At 49.6% G+C, this 27,363-nt stretch overlaps 1 protein-coding gene across 5 annotated transcripts in view; it reads right to left on the minus strand.

The window, feature by feature from the left end:
* The window catches only part of GRAMD1B (GRAM domain containing 1B), a 232,138-nt gene that overhangs the window by 140,801 nt on the left and 63,974 nt on the right, over nt 1-27,363 (minus strand). For 2 of the 5 annotated variants that reach the window (XM_045798011.2, XM_087868333.1), the window contains exon 2: nt 23,901-24,694. The exons of the other annotated variants lie outside the window; for them this stretch is intronic. In XM_045798011.2, coding sequence (XP_045653967.2) covers nt 23,901-24,274 — 374 coding nt within the window. In that variant the 5' untranslated portion in view covers nt 24,275-24,694. The remainder of the gene's footprint in view (nt 1-23,900; nt 24,695-27,363) is intronic. 5 annotated transcript variants of the gene reach the window in all.

Genomic DNA, 27,363 nt, shown 5'->3' on the forward strand with positions numbered 1-27,363 from the left:
ACTATGGTTTAGGTTCTCTTATTACAAAAGCATGTTATGTGGCTTCTATTAAGACTTTTGGAAATGCTAGAAACACCTAAAGGAACCTCTCCTTCCAAGAAACCACTGACTTCAGTAATCAATACGCAAACTGCTTGACCTCTTCTTGGATTCCCTTCTACCAAACTCTGAAAACTTGTTGCTAGAGTTCTGTCCACCTTCTCTTCTCTACACATTCTCCCCCAACGATCTCACCCAAATCCACGCCTTCGACAACCCACATGTCCCAATCCTGACTGTTCTACCAAGCACTAGGTTCCCTGAATCCAAATGCATATAAGACATCACCAAAACCCTACCTCCCTAGAGGCCTCTCAGACAGCATATCCAAAACTACCCCTGCTCTCTTCTCCACTCTCCTTCTCTCACCAAGTAACTCTTACTGGCCTTCCTTTTTCACCTACCTGCATCTCCATCCAGCCACCTAGTTGTCCAAACAAGGAAACTCAGAAGCAGTTTTGGCAGTTCCCTCTCCTCCACTCCCTACCTCCAATCCGCCACTGAGTTTTGCTGCTCCTACCTCGAACACATCTTTTATACCCATCCCTCCTCTCTTTCTCTACTGTCCTGGCCCTGGACCAACGACCAGTACCAGACTGACTGTGTAAGAACTGCCTGGCAACTTTTTTTAAGATAGTGTCCCACTCCATCACTTTCCCTGGATTCTGATGCGGAGGGTCTGGGCTGGGGCCTGAAGGATTTTTAACACATGTCCCAGGTGTGCATACTACCAAAGTCCCTACCCTACTGAAATGGCCCCTAGAAGCACCTGGGTGGCTCAGAGGGTTAAGTGTCTAGCTCTTGATTTCAGCTCAGGTCATGATCTCAGGGTCGTGAGATCGAGCCCCCTGGCTCGTGGAGCCTGCTTAAGATTCTCCCTCCCTCTCCTCTGCCCCAACCCCCCACTACCACGCACATGTGCTCACACGCACGATAGATAGGTAGATAGATAGATAGATAGATAGATAGATAGATAGATAGATAGATATTTGAAAAGGACCCTTGACTGAGCTGATAGGTGCTTAACCATCAGCTTCAGAGAGGAGGAAAGAGATGCGCATCATTTGCCGACTTCCGTGGTATAAATACTCCCAGCATGGTCAATTTCAAGCTAATGTCACAGCCGGGAGCCATGGGCACAACTGGCTGATGCAAGCCGGCCCCAGCCCACGAAGATGCCCAGATCACCCAGTGTTATCTTCTAGAACAGGTCTAAACGCCCCTCTTCCCAGGTTAAAGTCCTTTGGAGTTTTCCTCTGATGCCCTGCAATACAGTCCAAGTGCTTTGCCTCACACACAGGCCTTACAACATGAAACCAGTTTCCTCTTCCCAACTTCTCAACTTCCCCTACAGAGAGCTCCACCTAAGCCCCCAATGTCCGGCTTATGTAGAATCGCTTGTGTTCCCCCCGAAGAAACCGTGCACACTCATTCCTCCAAACCTTGCTCATATTGTCCTTCTGTTCCTCTACATGACCTCACACCTCAGTAACTGCCTTTTCCCCTTGGCCCACTGAGCTCCATAGCACACAGAAGCCTGGGTAGCCCCTTCCCTCTGACATAGTCAAGGCCTCATTCATTCATTATTTTTCCCTCCTGGACCCAGAGCTCCATGCCCTTTGAGCCACAGAGCTCTGACGAATCCAAGCCTGAGCATGGGAGCTCTGCCCGTGCCTTGGGGATAACCTGTTGGCCACCTGAGGGGAAAAAAAAAAAAATCTCCTTTAGGACGAACACTGGCTACTTTTTTCAGTGTATTCAAGAGACTGCATTCTCACGTGTTGTATTTAATACTAACAGTAAAGCTGCGCATTTAAACAGTGTTTTCCAGTCTACAAAGTGCTTCCACGCACATTCTTTCACCTGATCTTTCCGACCTCATCAAGTAGGTAAAAATACATACCCTCTGATCCCCATTTTAAAGATGAAGAAAATAAGGGTTTACAGGGGTACATGACCTAAGAGCAACCAGAGGTAAGCTAAGGAAAAAGGGTTTCAGTACAGGTGTTCTGCCCCTGAATTCTCTGTTCTATCACCTCGAGTACAGGACAATGCTGGCCGTGGCGTCCACTTAAAACTGGGAAGGGGTGGGTGGCAGGAACCACCGACCTCGGGGATGAGTGAGGGAGATCTGAATTTCAGGCAGGGAAGGGAGCCTGGAAAGGGGGTGTTTATCGTGCTGCAATTGTCAACTCTGCCCTGCAGGAGGCAGCCCTCAGCCACAAAGCAAGAGTATCTGGGCAATCTAATGCAGCAAAGATATTGAGATGAGAAGTGACAAGACAATAGTATAATGCGTAGGGTTACGTACACAATGGTGTACACACGAAACTTAATATAACATTGTGGGTCAACTAAATTTAAAAAATTAAATAATTTCAAAAAATTAAATTAATTTCAAAAAATTAAAAAAAAAAAAAAAAAGAGGTGACAAGAGTTTGCCCCGACCAGTCAACAGGTGCTGATGTGAAATAGGATAGTTGGCCACATAATGGCACCTACCATGAGGTCACAAGGCCACAAGTGAAACCACAGAAATAAACAAGTTTTTGAACACCTTATGCCTAAGAGCAGAACTGTCTCAACAACCAGGGGCTGAAAAAAAGCCACAGGGCAGCCAAATGAGACAGAGCAATGTGTCCAGGGATAGGGCAGGACTTCCTAGAGCGAGAGCCAGGCCCGAGAGGACTTCTAGGAGACCTGGGAAGGGCTGGCCTGAAGCCGGATGGGAGCCTCTGGGGAACAGAGAGGCCAGTGCCACCCCCTGGAGGCATGAGGGCAGGACGGGGAGAGGTGGGCCAGCCCCAGAGCAGGAATGCGGGTGCCCTGAGCGCCTCTGCAAAGACCTAAGTTTAGGAAGCCATCCTGGTGGCCCCTGCCAACTTGGTTCTACCACCAGCTGAAGCAGAAGGAGCCTGATTTAGAGCCAACCTGGAATAGCTTGGGGCCCCTGATTCCCCAGAAACTGCTAGTGAACTCCCACAAGAGCAGTTTAGAAGCCCAAGGAAAAGGGGCAGGAGTCTCTTTGACTTCTTTAAAGACTAAGCCCAATTAAGAATAAATATGTTTTCAAGATGTTTTATGACTACAGCTTCCCAACTGGTAGCTAATTTTGTCGCCACCTGCCTCCCTCTAGTTAACCACAATCAAACCCCTTAAGCTGAAAGTGTAGGAGTGCCGGAGGTAACAAAGTAGGGAAGATACAGAAAGCCTTTGTTGGGGCGCCTGGGTGGCTCAGTCGGTTACGCATCCACCTTGGGCTCAGGTCATGATCCCGGGGTCCTGGGATGGCACCCCACGTCCAACTTCCTGCTCAGCGGGGAGGCTGCTTCTCCCTCTCCCCTTGCCCCTCCCCCTCCTTGTGAGCACTCTCTCTCTCAACATCTATTTTTTTTTTAAGATTTTATTTATTTATTTGACAGAGAAACAGAGGGCACTTACAAGTGATGAAGGGTAACTGGAAGAAAGGCAAGCGGGGACAAGGAGGGCCCACCCCAAGAGGAAACCACCCTTAAAAGGATTTCACACCCACCCTGGAAGGAGTCCGCCCCCTCCCCCATAAGATAATAAAAGGCTGATTGGATGACAGGCGCAGGGAGGGTTAATCAGATTAAAATAGCCTGCCAACAAGCCCATAAAAATCCCTAGACTTAAGACACTCCAGTGGCAACCCTCTCAGGTCCCCCCCCCTTCTCAGGTGTTTTATACTATCACTTTGCTATTGCCCAATAAACCTTGCTTTGCTGCCTACCACTCTGTCTCGTCTACCAACAACGGCGGGCATCGACGGAGGAAAAAAATCCTACAACACAAGTTGGCAGAGCGGGAGAGAGAGGGAGAAGCAGGCTCCCTGATGAGCAGAAAGCCTGAGAGCCCAGTGCAGGGCTCCATCTCAGGACCCTGGGATCACGACCTGAGCCAAAGGCAGACCTTAACCAACTGAGCCACCCAGGTGCCCCTAAAATAAAATCTTAGAAAAGAAAAAGCCTTATGTCCTGCCCCAAAAAGCCAAGGGGAGAGGAGAGGTTGATGCATCTGGAAAGGAGGAGGAATTCTTGTGTCCTCAAGGGCAAAGGACACACAGTGGGGAAGAGGGGTACCGACCCAGAAACTATCACAGACAAACTGCCGGATACATGGATGGCCCATGCAGATCAAGGACAGACTGCAGACTGTGTTGTGTTCCAGAAAGAGTCCTTTTCAGCTTCCCTGACTCCCCCTTCCCTCTCCCACGCCTAGCCCCACCCCCCATCCAACTTCATTTGCCCTTCGCCTATGGGGAAAGACTGGTTTATGGTAAAACCATTATCTTGGTTTTTTCCAACTATAAGAAATAACAAACAGTCCTAGCCAAGAACTTTGGTCATTTAGCACTCAACAGAGAGCCCCTCAGGGGCCTGGGGAAGAAACAGCACTGACCAGACCTGGAGTCAGGACAGAGGAGTTAACAGCTCGGCACTGTATCTTCCGGGCCAAGCACCTGGACAACTTTCTGATAAGGTACATGGTCACGGGCACTCTGCATTAGCAAGAAGGCAACAGACACTGGGTAACTTAGAATACAGAACAAAAGGAAACAGAAGCTGAATAAGCCTCAAGTCATTTATTTTTGTTCTGAGAATGTTAATGAAACATACACACACACCACCCAACACGCTCCTGCCCTATATCCAATCGGCCCTCTTCAAGTTCAACTCTGGGATCCCCCCACGTGGAAGAGGGCAAGAGATTTTCATGGTCATAAAGTAGAAGGTTCATTGACTCAAGACTCATTCAAAGAACACTTCGAACGGTAGCCTACCAACAGGGAAAAGACGAGACAGCGAGTTTTGGGTGGGCCACGTACCGTACTAGAAGGCGGTGGAGGCAAAGCACCCTAAGACCCAGCCCTACCCTCAAGAATCTTCACGTATAAGTTTAGGAATGAAGCCTAAAGTATAAAGGGAAGTATGAATCACCAAAATGCTATATCACAGAGAAAGGCGAAACGGACATGTACTGAACGCCCACAATAAGCATTTTTCACATACGATCTCACTCAAGTCAGTATTCGAGGAAAATAACATGCTTCTTTTTTATTCCGACTCCATTCTGTCTGTTCTTGATTTCTCAATTTCTTTACATCGAGAACAACGGTGTGCCATTTCCTGTTGGCAAACACCCCTACCCGCCCTGACTCCATGGGCTGATTACTGTAACTGTAACTGTAACTGTAACTCATCTCCAACGTTGTGTTCCTTCTGACCTACACAGCGCCCCCTACAGCAACTTCCTATACACACTTTTCCACGCTCATGGCCGGGCAGGCAACTAGCCTGGCGATGCCTAGAGCCCACAAGTGTGTTGTCTAAGTCCTCTGTGTAACTCTGCTCAGCTAAGAGCGTTATTTTTTTTGTTTTAAAGATTTCATTTATTTATTTGACAGAGAGAGAGAGAGAGCACAATAGGGGGGCAGCAGAGGGAGAGGGAGAAGCAGGCTCTCTGCTGAGCAAGGAGCCCGACATGGGGCTTGATCCCAGGACCCTGGGATCATGACCTGAGCTGAAGGCAGACGCTCAACCGACTGAGCCACCCAGGTGCCCCATTGGCTAAGAGCATTAGATGATTATTCCCATGCCTCACTGGCGAAGGAGAACTGACTGAGAGTTGTGGGAGTTAGAGGGGCAAGCTCTGCTCCCATTTTCCAACAGCCCATCGGCAGAGCTGAAACTTAAGAGTATCCCACCTATACATACAACCCCTACGTGTTCTTATCATTCAGTGTGCTCCAGCCCTCTGTCTTTCCTGCTCTTTACTCACATTCAGTAGTAAATGGGGATGGGGTGCCCTACGAGGAGCAGGGAAAACCCCCAGGCTTTCGATGTTTCCTTGCCTAGGATACCACTGAACCTGGAGATCAAGAAACCGGTCCGCGATGGGCAGCCTCCATTCCTGAGCTCGGCTGACAGGCAGCCCCATTTTGAGGAGTTAAGCGGGGACTGGTGATGCCCCGTTGCCCCAAGAGGCCAAATATTCACCCAACGTGGGCTCAGATCATTTTTGGTTTCATCACACTCACTTTGATATTAAGGTTACCCAACTTTTTCACTTTCCTTTGATTTCCCGACTCCTCAAAATGGTGATCTCCACCAGCTGCATCTGTCTCTCTCTGCTCACATCCTCACTCAAGCTCCCATCTCAACTGCTTTACACAAACTATCTTATTATCAAACATCACCAAAGATCGGCCAGTGGCCTATTTCCTATCTCACTTCTTTCTGACATTTCTACAGCACTTGAAATGACTTCTCCTTCCTGGGGGATAAGATAATATTACTCTACCCTTGACTTAAATTTAATATTACTTAGTGAGATCATGTCTCTCATTCAAGAAGCATTTCTGGAGCACCTACTATGTACCAGGCTCCATGTGAGGGAACACCAAGACGAAGAGAAAAAAAATACATTCTGTCCGCAAGGAGTTCACTCTCTAATGAAGAGTCTTTCCATTGAGTAATGAGATTACACACAACAAGCTAACCTCTTCACGGAGGGTGGGATGGGAAAAGTGTCTATACAAAGGACACTACCCACGAATGAGACACAACACCTGGGGTTACATGGGACTCTGGAAGAGCTTCACGGAGGAGGAAGCATCTGAGAGGACATTTAAGACGAATAAAAGGTTACTGGGCAGTTCATATTCCAAGCGGAGAAATCGGTACAAGCCTACAAAGACTTGGCGAGAGTTGTACACTCAGTCAAGGGCCTCAGGCTCACCCTGCTGGAGGAGAAGGCAGGGCCCCTTAGGCAAGAGATGAATGCAGGCAAGTAAGCAAAGCCCGCATCACAAAGGGCCCGTGCGTCCCAGAAGTGGGATTAAATTTCATCCTGTAGGTGATGAGGGAGGTACTGAAGACTTCTGGAGGGGGGCATGTTTGTTTATCGGAAGAAAACAGAGGATTAAGAGGAAGGCCTCTAGGAAGCCCTCTCACAACAGCAGAGAGGATGACGGCTCAAACTAAGGGAGTGGAACCCCTGAGGGAGAGATTTAGGAGGTGCCTGACTACAGGTGGTGGGAGAAGGCCAGGGAGAAATCTCGAATGCCCTGCTGTCTCTGCTTGCCCGCACCTGAAGGCAGTTCTGTCTTCTTCCCTGGCATCCTCACCACTCTAAGCACAGTGCAAAACACATGTGAGGCAAGGAATAAATACCAGCTGACCAGTTCAGTACTCCCACCTTCCTCGGCTAATGGTAAGGTAAGTCTACAGCAAGAATCTTCTGTGGGCCTTGGACCCAGCGTGAGAGCAGGAGGCTGCCAAGGTGGGCTATGGAAAGATTTGGGGACACCCCAGCTGGGTTCTACGTAGCAGCCATATGCACTCAACCTGGAGTCAGGCACAAAGTCATACTCCCGTGTATTAAAAATAAGAACATCGGAAAATAGAGCACCAGTTCAATAGAGCAGTAGCACTGGGACCGGGCTCTGAAGTCTGGGTCCAGCTCTGGCTCCGTCACGGATGGGACAGGACACAGCGCAGGGAACCTCATCATTCTGGACCTCACTATGCTTCTCCGTAAAATGAACTTAGCGTGCCAGACCACCACAAAGGCCCCTCCGGCCTCACACGTGCAATGAAGCTCAGTAAGATTTTAAGGAAGATTTCCAGGAAAATCGGTTTGAAAGCTAAGCTACTGGCAGAGAAGGGTGTTGTGTGACCTGAACCAGGAGGGTGAGGTGGCCCTGGCTGGGCAGTGGGGGGAAAAGAAAGCACAGCAACGTGTGAACAACTGTAGCTTAGGTCCCCGGAAAGGCAATTCACAGGCGCAGAGACACATGGGACTTCCTGGCTCACTTCCTGCACTCTCTTTTTGATTCCTGCTTCCTTTTATTGTGACTGTGTCCACCTTATCATTTGATCAAAGCTTATAATTCTTGTAATAAAATCGTGGACCAACCTTTATACAAGAAGAGGCCTAAAAGATGATCTTGTCTCCTTTTCCCCCTTCCAGAACAGGAAACTAAAGGAAGAAGAGACGCGTATAAAGCCACACGAGTATTTAACAGCACTGCAAAAACTAAAACTCAAGTTGGCCCTACTCTGAGAGCAGAGCTTTGCCCACAACCTCACGCTGCCCTTCAACTAAAGGAATATTCAAACCCGGAGCATGGGGAGAAAGTATCTTCCTTTCTTTCTCCGACCTTCGGTGCTCTTGCTCATGACACGGCTAACTGCTCGAAGCTGTTCATTCCACCGAATGTTCGTGACATGTGCTGCTGCTGAGTGTTTACTAAGCACCAGCTCTGTTCTAACCACTGGAGACATGGTCGCAGGCAGGGCCCCAGCTCTTAAGAACCTCACATTCTTGTGGTTTAGCAGCAGGGACGCAGAGGTGAGAGACGGATCATCAACACAGACAAAAACAAAACAAAACAAACAAAAAACCCATGGTAAGTTAAAAGTATTACAAAGATAATAAAATTGGGAAGTGAGGAGTCTCGAGAAAGCAAAAAAAATAAGTATGTTAAAGTCGCATCGATAAAAGGTGGCAGAGCTTGGACTCGAGTCCACACAGCTCACCACAGAGCATACGACTTCACCAACTGGGTTGTACTGAGTGACTTCGCGCAGCAATTTGCAAGACGAGTGCCCACAGGACTAAGGACCGACTGCATGGGAATATATATACTCAGAATATGCTTTTTGGAGTATTTTTATTTTGGAGTCTTTTTAATTTGGAAGGGAATTCAGAAGAAGGTTCTAATGAATTATGTTTTGATTTTAATGCATCCGAATGAATCTCTAGCTTGTCCTAATGGAAACATAGATTATAGTTGAATCAAACATTTTTCCTTTCACTCTATAGGTCTATCTACTGTGACAAAACAGACGTAAACATTCGCTTTCCTACTTTCCTAAACAGTAAAGACAGCTCTTACACTGTACATACTCAAAAGCACATTTATCGCTGATGTCAACGGGAATATGACATATCACAATCCTCTTACTAATATAAGGCTAAATGCTCATAAAATATGCAGATACAGCAAGTTAAAAGAGTCTCAAAATACAAGGATTGCATGCAGCTAGTTTCAAAATCACAGTCTCACCAAGACAGACTAAGCATTGCAGAGTACACGCAAAACCAATCGGAATCACATCTCAAAGACAGTCTTTGTGTCTTACCTGGGCTCTTTTTTATAAGATCTTCTCATTTTTCTAAAAGTTCTCACTCGGCATCTTCTCCCTAGCACGAAGAGCATCCTCTCCCCTAATTACACCTCATATCAAAGAATGTCACTCCTTTCGAACTCAGAAGACAATCCATTCATTTAGTGCTCTCTGCGGGGCCTTATGGCAACACTGATTAAGCTGAAATCAAAGATTCACGAAGCCCTATCAGGGGAAACCCAGCACCGGGCAAGACAGGCGCAACGTCCCCTGGGTGGCTTATGAGTCTCCCTCCCTCTCCCATGAGAAGGGGGATCACAGGTTCCAGAAGGGCACCAGGAAATGCTAAGCAGATGACACAGGTGGCCTTTCCTCATCACACACAGCCCTAACCACCCTCTGGACCACTACTTTTTTTCCAGGTCTGCCAACCACAAATGACTCAGCAAAGGTGCCAGAATGACAAACAACCACAAGCCCCAGGGCCTGCCCTTAGGATGGGAGAAGCTTTGCACCATATGAAAACGACACCAATGTGAAAACACATCTTTCCCTTAAATGTAAAGGGATGAGAAAGAAGTTATCAGAAAGTGAGCACCTATCATGCATCAGGCACTTGGAGAGGTTCCTCACTTTTATTTCAACTCCACGCCAACCTACAAGGTCTGTATTATCATGATGCCCTCTTCATGCGGGAGGACACTGATGGTGCAAAACAGCCCGAGGGAAGAAAGTCTGCTCCAGGCTGGAATCTGACTCCAGGAAGCAGGCTGGAAATTGCTGGTGGAATTAAAGTCAAACGCAGCCACTGGGATGCTGGCGAGGAACAGCGTCGGCCTGTGCAGTGATCAAAAGGATTTTGCAAGCATGAACAGCCTTGGAAGGGGTAGAAACACATTCTAAGTCTCAGCTGTCCCTGGTCCCTCTCAAATTCACCATCAGTAGCCGCCTGTCACTCCGGATGCTCGTCTCTCAGCTCCAGCTGGTCTTTGCCTGGACTCATCTAGAACGGGGCAGGCCAAGTCTCTCAGTCTCCTGGAGGTGGATGGATCTTACCTAACAGCTAACATCAAGACAAGTATCATATTCAATAAGCAAATTAAAATTTCTTGCTGATAAGAGTGGAGCCACCATCCTATGGCCAAAGACCACCTCACCTGCCCTAGGGATAACTAGGATTTAAAAAATACATAATACACACAGAGATACATATATAATATTTTGTACATATTAAATATACAATGTATTTTTTTTTTAAGATTTTATTTATTTATTTGCCAGACAGAGCGGGCGCACAAGTAGGGGAAAGGGGTGGAGGGAGAGGGAGAAGCAGGCTTCCTGCTGAACAAGGAACCGGATGCAGGACTCAATCCCAGAACCCTGGGATCATGACCTGAGACAACGCTTAACCAACTGAGCCACCCACGTGTGCATCCCTCACAATATACTTGTTTTTAAAGGTTTGTTTACTTACTCATTCGTTCATTCTCTTGATACCCATCCACTGAACCTGGACAAGTATGTTTGGACTTATCTGCATGCTGTCAACTGTTTCTTACTAACTCTCTGAGGACACTACTGAGCTGATTAAGACAGTAAAAGTGAATTACTTCCAAATAGCACCTGTCATCCAGAGGGGCCCTAGGCTGGCAGGCAACTGGGGACAGATGCTCTAGGACTCTAGACTCTTCATGGCTATGACGACTAAAGTCAGAAATAGGCACAGATAATAATCCCAAAATGCCCAACTCTGGAATGCCTTGCATCGATGGTACGAGAAACAAAACAGAACTTTTATTTCCCCTGCCTATCTTCTGCTAGAGAAAGCCAAAGGGAAGTTCAGCAGGCCTGTGTTCTGCAGAAAAGAGAGGAGAAGCGGGCCAGGTTACCCCAGGCCCATGGCTGGGATTCCCCAGTCAGCAAAGCACAAGCCATCCTTGTCTATTCCGTGAAATGAATGAGGCCAGGCCCTAGGGTGACAATAACTTGCTTCTGCTCTCCTAAGACAAAACGTCCATCCAGCTCCATTCACAATTTACAATCTGCTAAAGAGTCAGGATTCCATCATTACGTAGCTGTACGGATGTGGGCATGTTGCAGAGTTTCAATTCTTAAGGGCCAAGTGGACACAGTCGTTACCCCACAGGCTGCCAGAGCAAATGAAGTAAGGGATGGCCAAGCCATAAGCCTCTGACTGGAGGCCTGGTGTATGCCAGGAAGTGTGGTATGTGTGGGGGCAAATGCAAAGAATGTGCTGCCTTCCTGGAGCCCATGCCTGGTAATCACTTTGAAAAGGATAAAGTACTACCCAGATTCAGAGATCACGCTAAACTGCGATCGCCAGCATTGTCTTTCCTTGTGTCCACGTGGGCACCATTCTCTGCCGCTCTGCTTGGAAGCTCCAGTGGCAAGTGTCAGGGTCCCCTCTTTCCTCTGTACACCTGCCCACCCGCATGCCGGGCTCCCAGTTCCAGAGTTCAGACTCCGCACTCTGTGGTGCCTCAGAACCTGGCCTTCAAGGCCTGTTTTCAGGCTGTCACTACATTGCATGAAGAAGGGCCATGTCTCCTGGTGGCCCTTCAGCTCCTGACTTCCACGAGAGCCGAGAAGGAAACACCAGGAGAACAAATGCCCTGACACCCGACAGCTGCAGAAAGAGCACCAGCTTCGAACCACCATCTCCCAAGGCCTTGGAAAATGTCAGAGCGGCAGGTGCATCTGCAGGCCGAAATGCCTACGCCCAAATACGTGAAGTCATCCTGCCCGTGGAGGGGGTCTGCTCCCAAGTTCAGCCCTCAGCTGCACCCCCATTCATCTCCCGCTGCAGAGCAGGGCGCAAGACATTACTTTCACAATTTCCGATTTCTGATTTTAGAACATGGGCGAATTCTCTTCCAGGGATGTGCCCAAGTCACTTGTTTTTAAATAGAAATTGCTATTGTGTTGTTCATTTCTTTACTGTCTCTCTCCACGGGCAGAAACTATGTTGTTCACTAGAGTCTCTGGCGTCTAGAACACCACCTGCCACATCATATGTGGTCAATAAATATTTGGTGGATTAAATAGCGGGGTGGGGGGAGGAAGGATACATGTATTCCCAAATCTTTCTCTCCTGCAAGATGAACAACTGTTGCCCTGACCTGGAATCAGAAGGCCTGAAAAAAGTATGGTTACCATGGCAACCACAGCTCCAAAATTCAAAACATCCTTCAAAACTGCCACAGGTCTTTGGTGGGAAAAGGGTTAGTTACTCCTCTTTGCAGACTGTGTACCTGGGCTCCGGGGTAACCATTGGCCAAAATACTGCTTCCGACCCGTTCTTGCTTTATGGAGCCTCATTTTGGGAAAGTCAACCACTACAGATGCCAAATTTAGCTCCTTGAATAGAAACCACCCTGAGAAGAACAGCGGTCTCTGATCTCTGGGCACCTACAGTCTGATGGAAAACACAGACAGCACAAAGAAATAAAAACACGAAAGAAACCAACAGGCGCAAAGCAAACAAGCCATTATGTAATCAACCAGATTTACATAAATGGGATATGGGGGGGGGTAATTATCCAGCCTCAAGAGGACTTCTTGCTTTGCAAAATGATTTACACTAGAATTCCATGAAAATCAAGTTTCTGTACAGTCCTTCATCCATCTGATTATTTACTCCTTCCCTAAATACCTATTTACTGAGCTCCTACAATGTTCCATGCAAAGAGCTCAGCAGGCACTGAGCACTGAATAAAATAAACTATGCCCTCACAGCTTATGATCCAGTAAAGGATCGCAATGTGACCAAATAATTGCAATTTAGGAACATAATCACAAATCAGGACATGTAATAAACACCAGAGTCTGGGGACGCCTGGGTGGCTCAGTCAGTTAAGTGTCTGCTTTCAGCTCAGGTCATGATCCCAGGGCCCTGGGATCGAGCCCCATGTCGGGCTCCCTGCTCAGTGGGGAGCCGGCTTCTCCTTCTCCCTCTGCCTACCACTCCCCCTGCTTGTGCTCTCTCTCTCTCCGACAAATAAACAAAATCTTAAAATTAAATTAAAGAAAAATAAAAATACAATAAACACCAGAGTCTGGAAATATTTTCTGGAGGAAAGATCCAAAGAAGAAGAGAAGAAGGGCAGGGTGACAAGGTGGGTCAAGTTACCAAAGGGGAATTCCGCTGAAGAACAGTGTCTGTGGTGACCGGGAAAGGAGAGAAAGCTCCCCACTCAAGGCGCAGAGAGGCTACTCTGGCTGGAGGCACGGGCCTGGGAGCAGCAGCAGGAGGGGAGCGGGAGTGAGGTCATGAAGACCACTCTGGCTGCATCCAAGAATTAAAGGGCAGGGGGGCACCTGGGTGGTGCAGTCGTTAAGCGGCTGCCTTTGGCTCAGGGCCTGATCCTTGCGTTCTGGGATCGAGCCCCACATCGGGCTCCTCCGCTAGGAGCCTGCTTCTTCCTCTCCCACTCCCCCTGCTTGTGTTCCATCTCTCTGGCTGTCTCTCTCTGTCAAATAAATAAATAAATAAATCTTTAAAAAAAAAAAAAAGAATTAAAGGGCAGGGCTTCGCGGGAGGCAGGGAGACCAGCTAGAAGGACACTCAGGGAACAGACACGGGAGAGATGGTGGCGTGGGGAGGAGCAATGGTGGTGGAGTCGGGAAGACGGACTTGAAGAACACCCTCCCAGGGCAGGGAAGCCTCGTGAAGTTGACCGGTCCCCATTCCCAATCAAAGGAACTGAGGGAGAGGCACTGGGCTGGAGGGAAGGACGGCCAGCTCAAGGACACCAAGGTGCGGTTCTGAAGAACATGCCCATGAAACGTCCGTTAGTCGCTCGTAGGTCTGAGCCTACGGCTCAGGAAAGAGAGGAGGTCCGAGGTATGTGAGAGTCCTCGCCACATAGAAAGAATTAAAGCCACCACTCAAGGGGATGAAACAGCCCTAGGACAGTGTGGAGACTGAGGAGGAGACCGAGCAGAGGGAGGGTGAAGGGAAAAGGAGAGGGAGAAATAAGAAACCTGGAGTCAGACCCTTAAGCAGACGGACAGTGAAGAGACAGACGGACAAGAGCAGCCCAAGAATTGTAAAATCTCATTTTTAGCACCTATCAGTAGATCGGAAAAGATGTCTCATAATTAATCAATGAAGTAACAAACCACTGTTTCAGCTTATGCTAACCAGAGGAGCAAACTCAGAGGCCTCGCAGACCACCAAAAAATCTCACTTTTACTACCTAAGAATAACCTTAGCATAACTCTTCAGACTCGTCTACTTAACCTGTCCTACAAGAGGAAGAAGAAATGCATACTCTCCATTTTACAGAGGAGAAAGACATTGTGACCGGGAGAGAAGGAGTCACCCGTCCAGGACCACAGAGCGAGAAGATGCACTGAGCCCCAGCCCACAGCCCAGCTGCCTGGGATGGTCCCCCGAACTGGCGCTAGGGGGTTAGACCACCCGCAGACAAGGCCTGAGTGAGCTTCCTGCGTTGGCTGCTGAAGACAGGGCTCCATCCCACGCAGAACGGGCTCCCCAGACACGGGGTGGGCTGGAGGCCGAGGTGCGTGCAGGGTACCTGTCCTCCAGAGCCATCTCTGCCGCTGACCGACTCCCCGGCCTTGGACTTCTGTTTGTTCTGAGTTGAAATGACTCCACAAATCCCATTCACCATGAAGACTAGATTCTCCGGGAGACAGACGCTGAGCCAGAACCGTAGGGACTAACAGGTGTCAGCGGAGTACCAAGAAGTAAGACAACGTACTGGTGCCATTTAGGTCGTAGGATCCTCCTCCCCTCTCCCTTCCAGCTGACTTTTTCCTCAGACCTATTTTTTTTTTTCCTAAATGCTGTAGTCTGACTTCCATATTTTCCTGAAACTATCTTTTTCATGCTGCTCTCCACACAGGCCGGGAGCTCCTCGATGGAAGGGCCGTTTGCGTCCAGCCCTGTATCCCAAGCACCCAGCACAGCACCTGATTCCCTGGAAGTGTCCGATCAATGTTTCAACAGCTCTCTTGAGTTCTGTGATTTTTCAGTCTCATCTCTCTAACTACAAACAAAGAGCATGTCAACTCAGAGGCATTTAAGGAAGCAACCCAAGCATGGAAAAGGCATCTGAGATAGAGGAATCTTTCAGGGACGCTTGGAACTTCCCGAATGGGCAGGCCACTTTCTACTCTGGTCTTCCAACACATGTGGCCGCCAATCCCCCCAGTAAGTCCGCAGGGCCCCACAGCACCCGTGAGGTCCAGGTAATCACTACCACAAACATAGGGCTTCCCTCAGGATCTGCAAGCCACAGCACAAGTGACCACTAAGAATAAAGTCTCTGAAGGAATATTCTCAAAGGATGACGACTCTCTCATCCTCACTGAAGACAAAACTAGAGAACATGTGTTTGAACCTTACCACGGGGGCTTTCAGTCAGATCTGAAGAAGAACTTTCTTAGGAGCGGGCCTTGAAACACAGGAAGAGGTGACCAAGAGAGGTGGTACAATCCTCTTCTCTGAGGTCTTTTCTAAATTTTTCTATGAGGTCTTCACCTGTCAGGAAGATGTGGTTCATCACAGACAAAGACAGAGAAAACACATGTTGTCACCCAAGCTAAGGGCAAGCTGTTCCCTGGACAAGCTCCACCCTGTTCAGAGTAACCTTTATTACGGCCACTCCATCCAACCCTGAGAAGCAAACAAAAGGTCAGGAAGAGCTTCGGAGTGTAATGACCCAGCTAGAAGACAAACAGATGGCTGTGCGGAGTCAGACTGGCATTAATGCATAAGCTTGGTTATGGAAACCATGAGGACGAGGCTAAGTGGCATCTCTGATGAGCAGGCTCTTCCCCCCCCCCCCCTTATTTCACAGACTCACCTGTCCTCAACCTAGGGACTTAGATTTTGCCCTACCTTCTCCACGGACAAGGTAACAGAAAAGCTGACGAAACAAAATGTCTATCACTTAATAAGGAAACCTGGATGATGGGTGGCTCAGTCAGCTGGGGCATCTGCTTTCGGCTCAGGTCATGATCTCGGGGTCCTGGGATGGAGCCCCGCATCAGGCTCCCTGCTACTCCCTCTCCTGCTCCCCCGCTTGTGTGCTCCATGTCAAATAAATAGATAAATAACATTTTAAAAATAAATAAAAAATAAAAAGGAAACCTGAATGAGAAAACAGAGTGGGTAGTAATGCACCAAATATGCTGCCAATGGCACAGAAGAATGATGAGCTGTGTCTTCCTCTTCCCCACTACCCCGAATTTTACGTTAACTAGCTGTTTTATCACACACACACAATAGCCACTGGCTTTTAGGACATAAAAATTTCTTTTTAAGAAGCTGGAAGATCCTTGCAGAGCCTCAAAAATGTGTCACTAAACCAACGGTCCACTATGTCTTTCTGTATTTTCCTAATTGTTGAGTCAAATCTTGCCAGGGTTACCATACTCCCCTTTCCCCCCACTAGGCCTCCAGGGCAAATTCTTTTTCCATAGTTGTGAAAGAAAGGGGAAAACCAAGTGGGTTGTTGTGTGTGTGTGTATATGTGTTTTTTTTCTTTAATTTCCCTCACTCAGCCCCCTCACTTCCTGACTACATTTGCTAACCAAGAAACAGCAAGACGAAAACCCTCTGTGGTCAGACCGAGTAGGTGAGAGGCAGCAGGCTGGGAACAGGCATTACTACAGCGATGTGCTGACACGGGGAGATCTCACGAAGCACAAAGACACTCCAGAGAAGTGACAGTCAGCAACGGACCCAGACTTGAGGTCAGAGGCCTGAGTTCCCCAGCCATAACCCAGATCTGCCACCGTGATGTGCCTATCGCCTTATTTCCTTATCTCAGCTACAAATCGGGGTTGAACAACCAGAATCTCAACACGGAGTGTGTACAAAGGATGCAGAATGAAGGACTTCATACCATCGGACCAAAAACAATGTACGGGGGCTCCAATGGAAGAGCCACGGACTTCCTTCTCTCTCCCCTCCTCCACCACCGATTCGATCCTAGCTGAGCCACAGCCACCGCTCGCTGATGATTTGGATCTGTATTATTTGAATTGAAAATCCAGACACATAGTGTCTGGAAAACAGAGGAGAATATTTGACACCAGGACTATTTTTAGAAGGTGGCACGTGGCTGCTCAGAGTGGCGCGGGGCGGGGAGGTGGGTGGAGCCAGCCACTGCCTGACATCTCTTTGCTGTAGCTCGAAGCATCCCCCCGTCCTGTTCCCCTCTCCCATCTGAAGGCCCACATTGGATTTTCAGTGATACATCCTGGATGGAAGCTTCGCCATCTCCTCTGAGAGTAGGAAGATGCCTCAGGCACTGAAGTCACAGCACAAGAGCTGGCAGACCCCCACCCCCGCCCCCACTCTCACGAGATGTGTAGAAGCTGTATCTTCCTTCACACCAGACACTATAGCCCCTTGGCACATCACCACACCAATGTCGGCTACGGAGGCAAGAACCCAAGAGGGCAAAAGCTCCAGAAAAAGCCCTCAGGCTGCAGAAAGCTCTTGTACACAGCGCATCCCGGCAACCACCCCGGGCTCTCAGGCCAGCTTGGTTCGGTGTCTAAACACCTGCTCCAGGGCCCAGTGGCTCATGCACGGAGGTCAGGAAGGAAATTCCCCACTGGCAGCTTACCCATTCAGATGCCTTAATGGAAAATAGTGTTACCCTAGAAGCAATTATCAGTGACCAGCCTAGCAACTGGTGGATGGAGAGGACTCCAGAGAAACTAACCGCACAGGGCAGAATCACCACCTGCTAATCTGCCCCAAGATCATCCCTGGCTCCTGCCTGACATGTAACTGGTGCCCCCGAGCACGTAACCACCATGGAAACTCTTAAAATACCAACTCCCACAGAGGACCCTGGCCAGTGTGAATCAGCCCATGGGGCTCCACCTCGACCTCCTCAGTTTCCACAAATTGTTAGAATCTGGAAACCACATCTCCAGCCAAAGGCGGGCTGCTTCTCATGGAGCAGTTTGCCCTGACCAGTCAGCATGGGCCCCCCACGCGGCGGTGCTTACCCACAAGCCCTAGAACTTTCCCCCCAGAGCCCTTCCCATCCTGCTGACCTCATTCCTACCTTCTCTCACACCCCTCCCCTCCACATGTATGCTTTCTCAAACATGCAAGAGCCAATGATTTCCAGGCGCTGGAGAGATGGTAAAGTGTCCCTTATAGAGACCTCAGACTCGAACGGTTCAAATCTCACCCTTGCTTCTGTTTGACCAGGAGCGAGTTAATCTCTGAACTTCAGGTTTCTCAGCCATAAAACCCACGTGGGGGGTTTCTTGTGAGGATTAAATGGGATTGTGTATTGAAGGCGCTTAGCAGAAAACTTGGCACAAGTAAAATGCTTTCCCCGCCCTCAAGGATTTATGGGTCCAGGAGAGGTTGTCACTAGTTACACCTTATCCAGCACTGACTACTTACTTAATCTGCTGACAGACCACAGGTCTCTGCATTTGTTTTTGTTGTTTTGTGTTAAGAATGACAGTTCTCGGGCGCCTGGGTGGCTCAGTGGGTGAAGAGTCTGCCTTCGGCTCAGGTCATGATCCCTGGGTCCTGGGATGGAGCCCCACATCGGGCTCCCTGCTCCTGGGAAGTCTGCCTCTACCTCTCCCTCTGCAGCTCCCCCCTGATGTGCGCGCATGCGCTCTCTCTCAAAAAAATAAAATCTTAAAAAAAAAAAAGAACGCCATTTCTCTATTTCACACTCCCTGTGCTTCTCATACATGGCAGGGTGTGCACAGAGGTGATGGGTGGAACGTTTGGATGCACAGCTCACCGTGCTCCCCTGGAAATGGAGCTGAAACTGGAAGCAAGACTCTCCCTGAAGGTCAGAGGAAAGGGTTGGAGAATCAGGATAAATACGCCAATGACACCATTACCTGCCAACCCACACACCAGCTAGGCCGGCACCACCAGACGGAGAGGTGAGAGGTGCTGTCTGAGGTCAGATGTGTCGCCAACCAGAAATCCTGAGGCTCTAAGTTGAAAGGGCTCTAAGCAGCATGAGGGTGTTACACAGAAGAGGGGACAGAAGGGGCCATGGTGATACAAATAATGACAATACAGGGGACGCCCAGGGCGCAGAGAAGCAGAGAAGTGCTGCTATGTCCCCTGGAAAGACAGCCTACAGGTAGCCATCCACAGCTGCTCACTGGGCCCTGGTCAGCTTTCCCCCTCCCTCCAGGGAATGAGGACCAATGCCATCCCACCAGACGTGGCTCCATCCAATTTCTGACTTTTCACCAGAATCCGGCAGGTCAGAGAGTTTTGAACAATCACCACAACCAGTTATGGCCAAGGAATTTAGGGAGACATGCAGGTACTAATTCCAAAAGCTTGACCCATAAACTTCAGACTCCATTTTTCAGGGAGATCAGAAGGCAACACTCCAGTATTAAAAAAAAAAAAAGAAAAGAAAAAAAGTGCCATCTTATGTTAAATGGTGGCTAAGACACCAATCCCCAGTCAGAGCACTGGAAGTGCAAGGCTCGGCCCCGCCACCCAGTTCACACACAGCAGCAAGAATTAGCTGCCTCAAACACCACTCTGCACATCTCTCCCAGGTTCTAGAACCTATGGAGGCTCCCCAGTGAGCTGAATCCTCTTTGTATATGGATCACACGGTCTATGGGATCTCAATGCATCGTTGTTGACTGACTGATAAACTGAAATTCCAACTCTTCAGCATAAATCAAGTCTGTCAGCCCGTCAGTTCATCACCCTATTCTCCACACCCCTCATGGAGACCACCCTTGGTCATCCATTACCACCTTCAAGCCAACATCCCCAAACTGTTTTCACCAACAAGCATCTGGCCTCCATTCAAAACTCTGCTCTGGGGGCGCCTGGGTGGCTCAGGGGAATCAGCCTGGTTGAGGTGGTTGAGTGGCCGGACTCTTGACTTCAGCTCAGGTCATGGTCTCAGGGTCCTGGGATCGAACCCCGCTTTGGGCTCCAAGCTCAGTGGGGAGTCTACTTGGGATTCTCTGTCTCCCTCTCCCTCTTCTCTCCACCCCATGCTCGCTCTCTCTCTCTCTCTCTTTCTCTCTCTCTAGTGAATACATAAATCTTTAAAACAAAACAAACCCTCTACTCTCTGCAGTAAGTAGATGTGTGGCTGCCTAGGGCCAGGAGAAGAGGAAAAGGAGCACTGAGGGTGATATATGAAGAGTACGTACAGGTTTCCTTTTGGGGTCATGAAAATGCTCTAAAATGGACTGTGGTGAAAGCTGTGCATATCTGGGAATATGCTAAAAACCACTGAATTGTATACTTTAAAAATGACTGAATGGTATGGTCTGTAAATTATATCTCAATAAAGCTGTCATGGGGAAAAAAAACTTTAGCTCTGAACTCAACACCTCCAGGAAATTCTCCCTGACTTATGAATAAAGATACTTCCACTCAAAACAGTAGAGAAAAAAAGAATCATTCTTCCACTCCTTTTTAATGTATTCACCAACAAAAACGTATTGATCACCATAAAAGGCCAAAGTACCGTGTTAGTGAAGATACGAAGATGAACCAGACAAAACTGGGCGTGGATTATTTCACTACTGTACCCCAAGGCCCTTGGTTCCCCAAACCACAATGACTTTGACATCTTCTCCACTTCTTTCTTTCTAGGGTTAAAGGAGGAAAAGAAGCGGTCTCCCGATCCTCTTTGTGTTTAACTTTGTGCAGTTAAAATCCTCAGCCCCTTGCCCCCCACTGCAGCCTGAAAGGTGCTTTTCTCTCTGCGGAGAGGTAGATTCAGGAAGGGGAATGTGAAGACGATGGATATCATGCTGGGCCTGGTATGCTAGTACCCCCTGGCTGAACCAGGCCAGAGCAATTTTCCCATCCCCCCTGTCATGTGTGAGGAGTCCCAGGTGTCGCTCCAGGACACTTGAGTATGTGAGTTCATACTCTCAAGCAAACATCCACTCCATGCAAGACACTCAGAGAATACTGACAATAATCCTTCACCCGGACACGGCATTTTCATCTGTGGGAAACGTTTTCACGTGTATGACTCCTGAGACATGTCTCCCCTTCCACAGATGGAGAAGGTAAATGAAGTGGGGTATCCAAGGTCCCACACCTACTAAATGACAAAACCGAAATTTAAACTTAAATCTCCTGGGGGCACCTGGGTGGCTTAGTCAGTTAAGTGTCTGCCTTCGTCTCTGGTCATGATCCCAAGGTCCTGGGGTCCAGCCCCACATCAGGATCCCTGCTCAGCAGGGAGTCTGCTTCTCCCTCTCCCAGACCCTCTCCCCCACTCGTGCTCTCTCTCTCGCCATTTCTCTCTCTCTCAAATAAATAGATAAAATCTTTAAAAATAAAAAAATTTAAAAAATTTAAAAAATAAAATCTCCTGGCTTTGATTCCAATATTCTTTCTGCTCTACTGCCCTCAAATGCCAGCTCCTTCTCAGGGAATCTTGCTGGGCATCCACAAGCTTCTACTTGATTGCTTCTTTTCTCTCCAAGAAGCCTTCCACTTCTAAGACCTACACATGATGGGGTTTTGTCTTTGCCAAGATCCAGAGACATTCCAACAGGAGACAGTGAAACAATGGTTAAGAGTAGAGATCTGAGTCAGACCAATTGGGTTTGAATCCAGAGTCGGCCTTTACTCTACACATACACGCAAATTCTTCTAATCCAGCAAGCCGTCATTTAAAAGACCTGCCTGCGCCTACTCCTAGAAGGTGAAAATCCTTCCTGATTTTAAGAATATTGAAGATTCAATGGCACCCTTAGATAACTCTCCAAACCAAGAAAGTCTTCCTTAATTCCAACCAAATCCACCTCCACCCTCGCCCGGGCCAGCAATGCAAGACTCTTTTCCACATATTTTGTCCTCAATATGCATGGCAAATCCCCAAATCAAAACGGGGTCTCTGTTAGGGTCTCTCACACTTGAGGGTAAAGCTGACAAACCGTGATGAACTATTTTCATTCAAGATTAGCTCCTGGCTGGCTCAGCTGGTAGAGCTGGGTTGTGATTTCAAGCCCCACATGCGGCATATAGATTACCTTAAAAAAAAGAAGAAGAAAAAGGGGAGGAAGAGGAAGAAGAAATAAAAAAAGATTAGCTCCCACCAAGTTGCCCCTCTTCCCTCTACTCTGTGGAAAAGGCAGCAGGATGAGGTACCAGTCAGAAAGAGTTATTATCCTCAGGTCCAAAGTTCTACATCTGCACCTGAGAGGATAACCACTTCCAGTCAACAGAAAAGAGATCCCAGGAAGCTCAGCAGTACTCCACAGATTCCTCCTCCTCAGTATCCCCTCAAAGGTACAAGGTTCACCTTACTTCTTTTTTTCTCTTAAGTGTGGTTTTTTTTGTTTTTGTTTTTAGTAATCTCTGCACTCAGCATGGTGCTGGGACCCACAACCCTGAAGTGATCAAGAGCCACACACAGGCTCTTCCAATGGAGCCAGCAGGTGCCACCACCCTGCTTCTTTTGCCTTTGTCCATATTGTTCCCCTTTCCTGATCTCACACCCCTGACCTCATACTTTTCCTGTTGTTTTCTGCCACCTGTCTGTATTTGTCACAGTTTGAGACTCTCTCCCTTGCAGAAAACTTCATGTCTTCCGATGGTTCCACCTTCTCCATGGGAGTGAAACTCAGAGTCTTCATTGCTTATACAAGCCTCTGCCCATCCTCCTCCTCAAAGTTGGCCTGCCCCTTTTTCTACCCAGCCCTTCCTCCTCTCCCTCCAGGACCCCATCGACATTAGCTGGTACCTGACTGAGCTCAGGAGAACATTCAATAAATACTTGTTTAAGTGAATGTAATTGAACAGGCTGGGAGGAGTCCTGGGGAAGGTGACCAATCCTTCAGCTGCCCCACACAAGGCAACAAACCTCTGTTAAGAGACAGGGCCCTAGAGCCTAAAAGTAAATGAGCAGAGTCCACGGTATCAAAGAGCCAGTGAGGATCCCTCTCCCCTGAACCCCTCGGTGGGCTCGGATCCAGCACACCCCCCAGCCAAGGCTGGATGGAGCTGCCCTCTGGTTTTCTACACTGTGCAACAGGACAAAGAACTTCTCCCACTCCTCAGATGCCACACTAACCCAGCAAAAAAGTAGCCAGCACAAATCAGCGTAGGGTAGAGCAGCTCTAGACGTCTGAAGATTCTCTCTAGTAGATGGGCCTGACTCAACAAGGAAACTCCAGCACGTCCTCTACACATGTGGGCCAGGACAGGCAAGCTGGTGTGGCCAAAAGAACATCAGAAAAGCTGAAGTGGGAGTTCGGCAATATGAGTGTAAGCGCAGGAGTCCCTGAACCTTTCTCACCTTGTAACCTCCAGGTCTTAAATAGGAATAACAGTAGTAGCTAACACGGGGTTTTCGCGATACGTGGTCCTCACTGTACTGACCTGCTCATGATAAGGGCCCAATGGGTATGAGCTGCCATGGTTTTATGATTCATTTTGCTACGAGGATGGAATGAGATGGAATGTAGCGGGAAGCCCCACATAGGTGCGTGACACAGGAGAAAGTCGCAGGCCGGGGGCCCCGGCTTGGGGAGGAGGGCGACACGCGTGGAAGCCAAAGTACCACCGGCCCTCCAGCGGGGCGCAGCAGTGCCCGAGGCCCACTCTGGCGAGGGCACCCCCGCTTTCCTCCGCGAGGTTCCGGCCAGGCCGCCCCCGCGGAGGGCAGGAGAGGGGAAGGGGGAGCAGGCAGGGGCGGTGCAGGGACGTACCTGCTCTCACTGCACTCCTTCCGCTCCCTCACCCGGAGCCACTTGCGGAGGAGGAAGCGCTTGCGGCGAGGAGAAGCGCTGGGTGTGGAGCAGTTGGACCACGGGGTGTCCTCGTCGCTGGAGGGCGTGATCTCGATGGACGGCAGCTGCAGGAACTCCTTGCCCGGGGCCAGGACACCGGGCAGGTCCCGGGTCAGCCCGGCCTCCAGGCTCTGCTCCTGCACGTTCTTCATGCGGCGCATCTTGAAGCGTCGGCGACGGAGCGTGGGGGTCGACGAGCTGGACCAGAGCGGGCTGCCCTCGGGCGCGCCCTGGGGCTCGGGCACCTGCAGGGCGGGCGGCTGCAGGTTCTCCAGCATGTTGGCCGCCGGCATGGGGGCCCGTGGCGGCCGCGCTCCCTCGGCGCCCTCCGCCAGCCGCCTCGCTCCCCGCCCCTGGCCGCGGCGCGCTCGGCCCGCTCTCGTTGGGAAACGCTCGCCGCTCGAGCCGCGCGGAGGGCAAGTTCCTCTCCCGGAGCGCCGCGAGGCAGGCGCGCGCGGCCGCCGGGGCCGAACTTTCCGGTGCGCGCTCCCCTGGCCGTCGGCGCCGGCCCGCCCGGTCCGCCGCCCGCCACCGCCGCCCGGCCGCCCTCCTGGGGCTCCCGCGGCGCGCCCGCTTGTTTTTCTTCCGCGCTCTCCCCGGCCTGCTTGCGTCTTCGCCTTAGCGGGACTCGGCGGCGCGGGGCCCCAGGGGAGGGCTCGGCAAACTCTCAGCGGCTCAAGATCGGCCGACCGGGCTGGGGAGCCGGCGTGGCGCTGCAGGGAAGCGGAGAGCAGGAGGGAGATGGGGGGAGAGAGAGAGAGAGGAAGCGAGACACTGGATAAAAACAAAAAAGGAGGAGGGGGGAGCTAAGAGGGAGAGGAGGGGAGGTCATTTCTGTCCAGAAAGGGCATGCACAGGCAGCGACAGCTAGGGTAACTGTACGCGAAATCCCTTGGGGAGGGACTCTACCTCCGAGGAAGGGCTGCTCCAATCAGCCTAATGAAACAGGATCACAAACCAAACTTTCTCAAAGCAACGATTGGCCAGGCAGCTCTGATTAGTCTAACGCCCAACTTTTTCTTTGGGGGAAGTGGGGGAGGGGGGAAAGGGGAACGGAGGAATCAGGAATTCAGCCCTCACTCCCCAAGGCCACCCAAGACGGTTGAGGGAAAACTAGGGGGCTTTTCAGCAGGATGTCTTCTAAGAAAAGTGCTTTCTTTGAATTATTCGGGAATGCAGGTAGGTGCACAGTAAGTCTGGGCATGGTCAGAGGGCGACAGCAAGGTTCCTGGAGGCTGCTTCCAAAATGACAAGTTGAGAAGAGAGAACAGTTCGGTGAAATAAGCTGAGGACAGCAGACATGACATACCAAAGAAGGACAGACAATAGGATCTGAGAGACATAGGACACACAGGACCAGTAAGGAAAAGGGACTGATCCCTCTCCATTTTGAGCCACTCCGCCCATACCATAACCCCACCCCAAGCACAAAATGAAGTTACTGGGGAGGGTGAGCACCCAGAAGGCAAAGCTTCCAGCAAAGCCTTCCTGGGAGTTATGTTCCTGGGGGATGACTCAATTCTGCTTCAACCTGCAAGGGGTATGGACTGGGTCACAAAAAAATCCAGTATGTCCCCAGGTCATGGAACCTAGAAAGTGAATCAGCCCTGGCAGTGTCTGAAGGTACGTATGCTGACCCACTCCCTCCCTAGACCCAAATACCTAGAGCCCTAAGAGCCTGGCCCGAGAACTGATCCACTTTATTGAGGCATTCTCCATTGGGACTAGGCATAAACCAGCCCAGCTTCTAGCACAGAGGCTATATGGTCCATTCACCTCCCTTCCAGCCTAGCACATATGCCTCTCCACTACTTGCCTCTCTACAAAGCAGAGACAGTAGCTTTCAAATAGACCAGGAGGAGCACAGAAGAATGCCACCGTTAAATCCACAATTCGATTCACCTGTTCTTCTCTGCCCCTCTCTAGGAGTCTAATTTCTAGTTAAGAGCTGATGCCCCAGCTTCCCTACCAGGGTGAAGGACACAGGAACAAAGCCGAGAAAAAAATCACAGTCCCAAAGACTTGCAAGAACCCACGGCAAGAAATTACGTCCCTGCAGGTCAGCAAGACATCAAGCATGACAACTGGCCATGGGGCCATTATGTCCCCGAAAGACCCACAGAGGGGAGCTCAAGGTATCAATGTGCAAGAGGCCAGGAAACTGAGGAAAGTCAGTTTTGCGCTGGGACAGAGCTACTGTGGCCAAAACGCCAAGGCCAGGCCCACCTGCAAATGACTCCCAAGATCATCAGCTGGTCTTATTTCTGACTCTCCACATCCGGCCACTGGCTCACTCAAAGGTGGTTTGGTATTACTCTATTTTAACTCCCGGACATGACATAGAAAGGAGAAACCCCTTCAGGTGTCAGGCCTGGCAAGGAGCCGAACACTTCTTCCGGCCCCAGGAATGCTGAGGGCGCTGGACAGGCAACTCCAAACTTCAGGATACGGAGTTAAGCCAAGGCACCAGAGTTGCTCACTGCCTTGGACTTATTCCAAGGATGCTCACTGCCTTGGACTTCCTCCAAGGACAAGGGCTTTGCAGGGGATCCGGTAACTTCCCATTGCAAGGAAACTGCCTGTGGAGGGGCCTGCTGAAGTAAGAAGCCAAACGAAACAAAGCAAACAAGCAAACAAACAAAGTGAGGATCCACAAGGCTGGGCTAACCGACTTGGTGGGTATTGGGGGGGGAGAAAGATTCACAAGGGGAGCAGGCCCCTTGAAGTGTATCACCAGCACTCTGAATTTCAATGGATGCCTCTTAAAAGGAATTCAAGTCGCCAAGCTCCCTCTTCCCACACATTGCAGCCGCTTTTCCCACCCACAATAGGATTCTGAACCTAAAATCGAAAATCCTAGGAGATTTAATCTAAGCCTTGGGCCCAGCAGTAGTTGAGAACGATCATTTACATCTCACCTGGCCTGAGGGAAAACCTCCTCTAAACTAAATCTGAAATGGTTTCACTTGGCTGAGAAGCAGATACCCAGAGGACCTCGAGGCCCCCAGCACTGTCCCTGCTTACTTCCACCGGCGGCCCCTTCTCCCTTCTTTCCTTCAAGCCTTTATCCACTAAAACCCTGTTCAAAACACATCCTCCCATCCCCTCCACCACAGCTGTTTCTGTTTTATGTATTTTTTTTTTACCACAGCACCATCAAGTAAGATGATAAAAGGGAACCTGCTTTGAGAACTGAAAGCCCTTACGGTGGCGAGCCATCATTACTGTTAGGACAATAAGGGAGTTGAGGGAAGAACCAAGTTTCTCCTTAGATCCTCTTCAGTATCCTTTACACTTTTATAAAGGACTTTCATACATAATATTTTATCTTCCCAGCGACCTAGGAGTGAGGTAGAACTTTGTGCAAAGTCATAGATTAAAA

Source organism: Ursus americanus, chromosome 16, assembly GCF_024610735.1.
Source record: "Ursus americanus isolate L20-20 chromosome 16, mUrsAme1.1.p, whole genome shotgun sequence".
NCBI lineage: Eukaryota > Metazoa > Chordata > Mammalia > Carnivora > Ursidae > Ursus > Ursus americanus.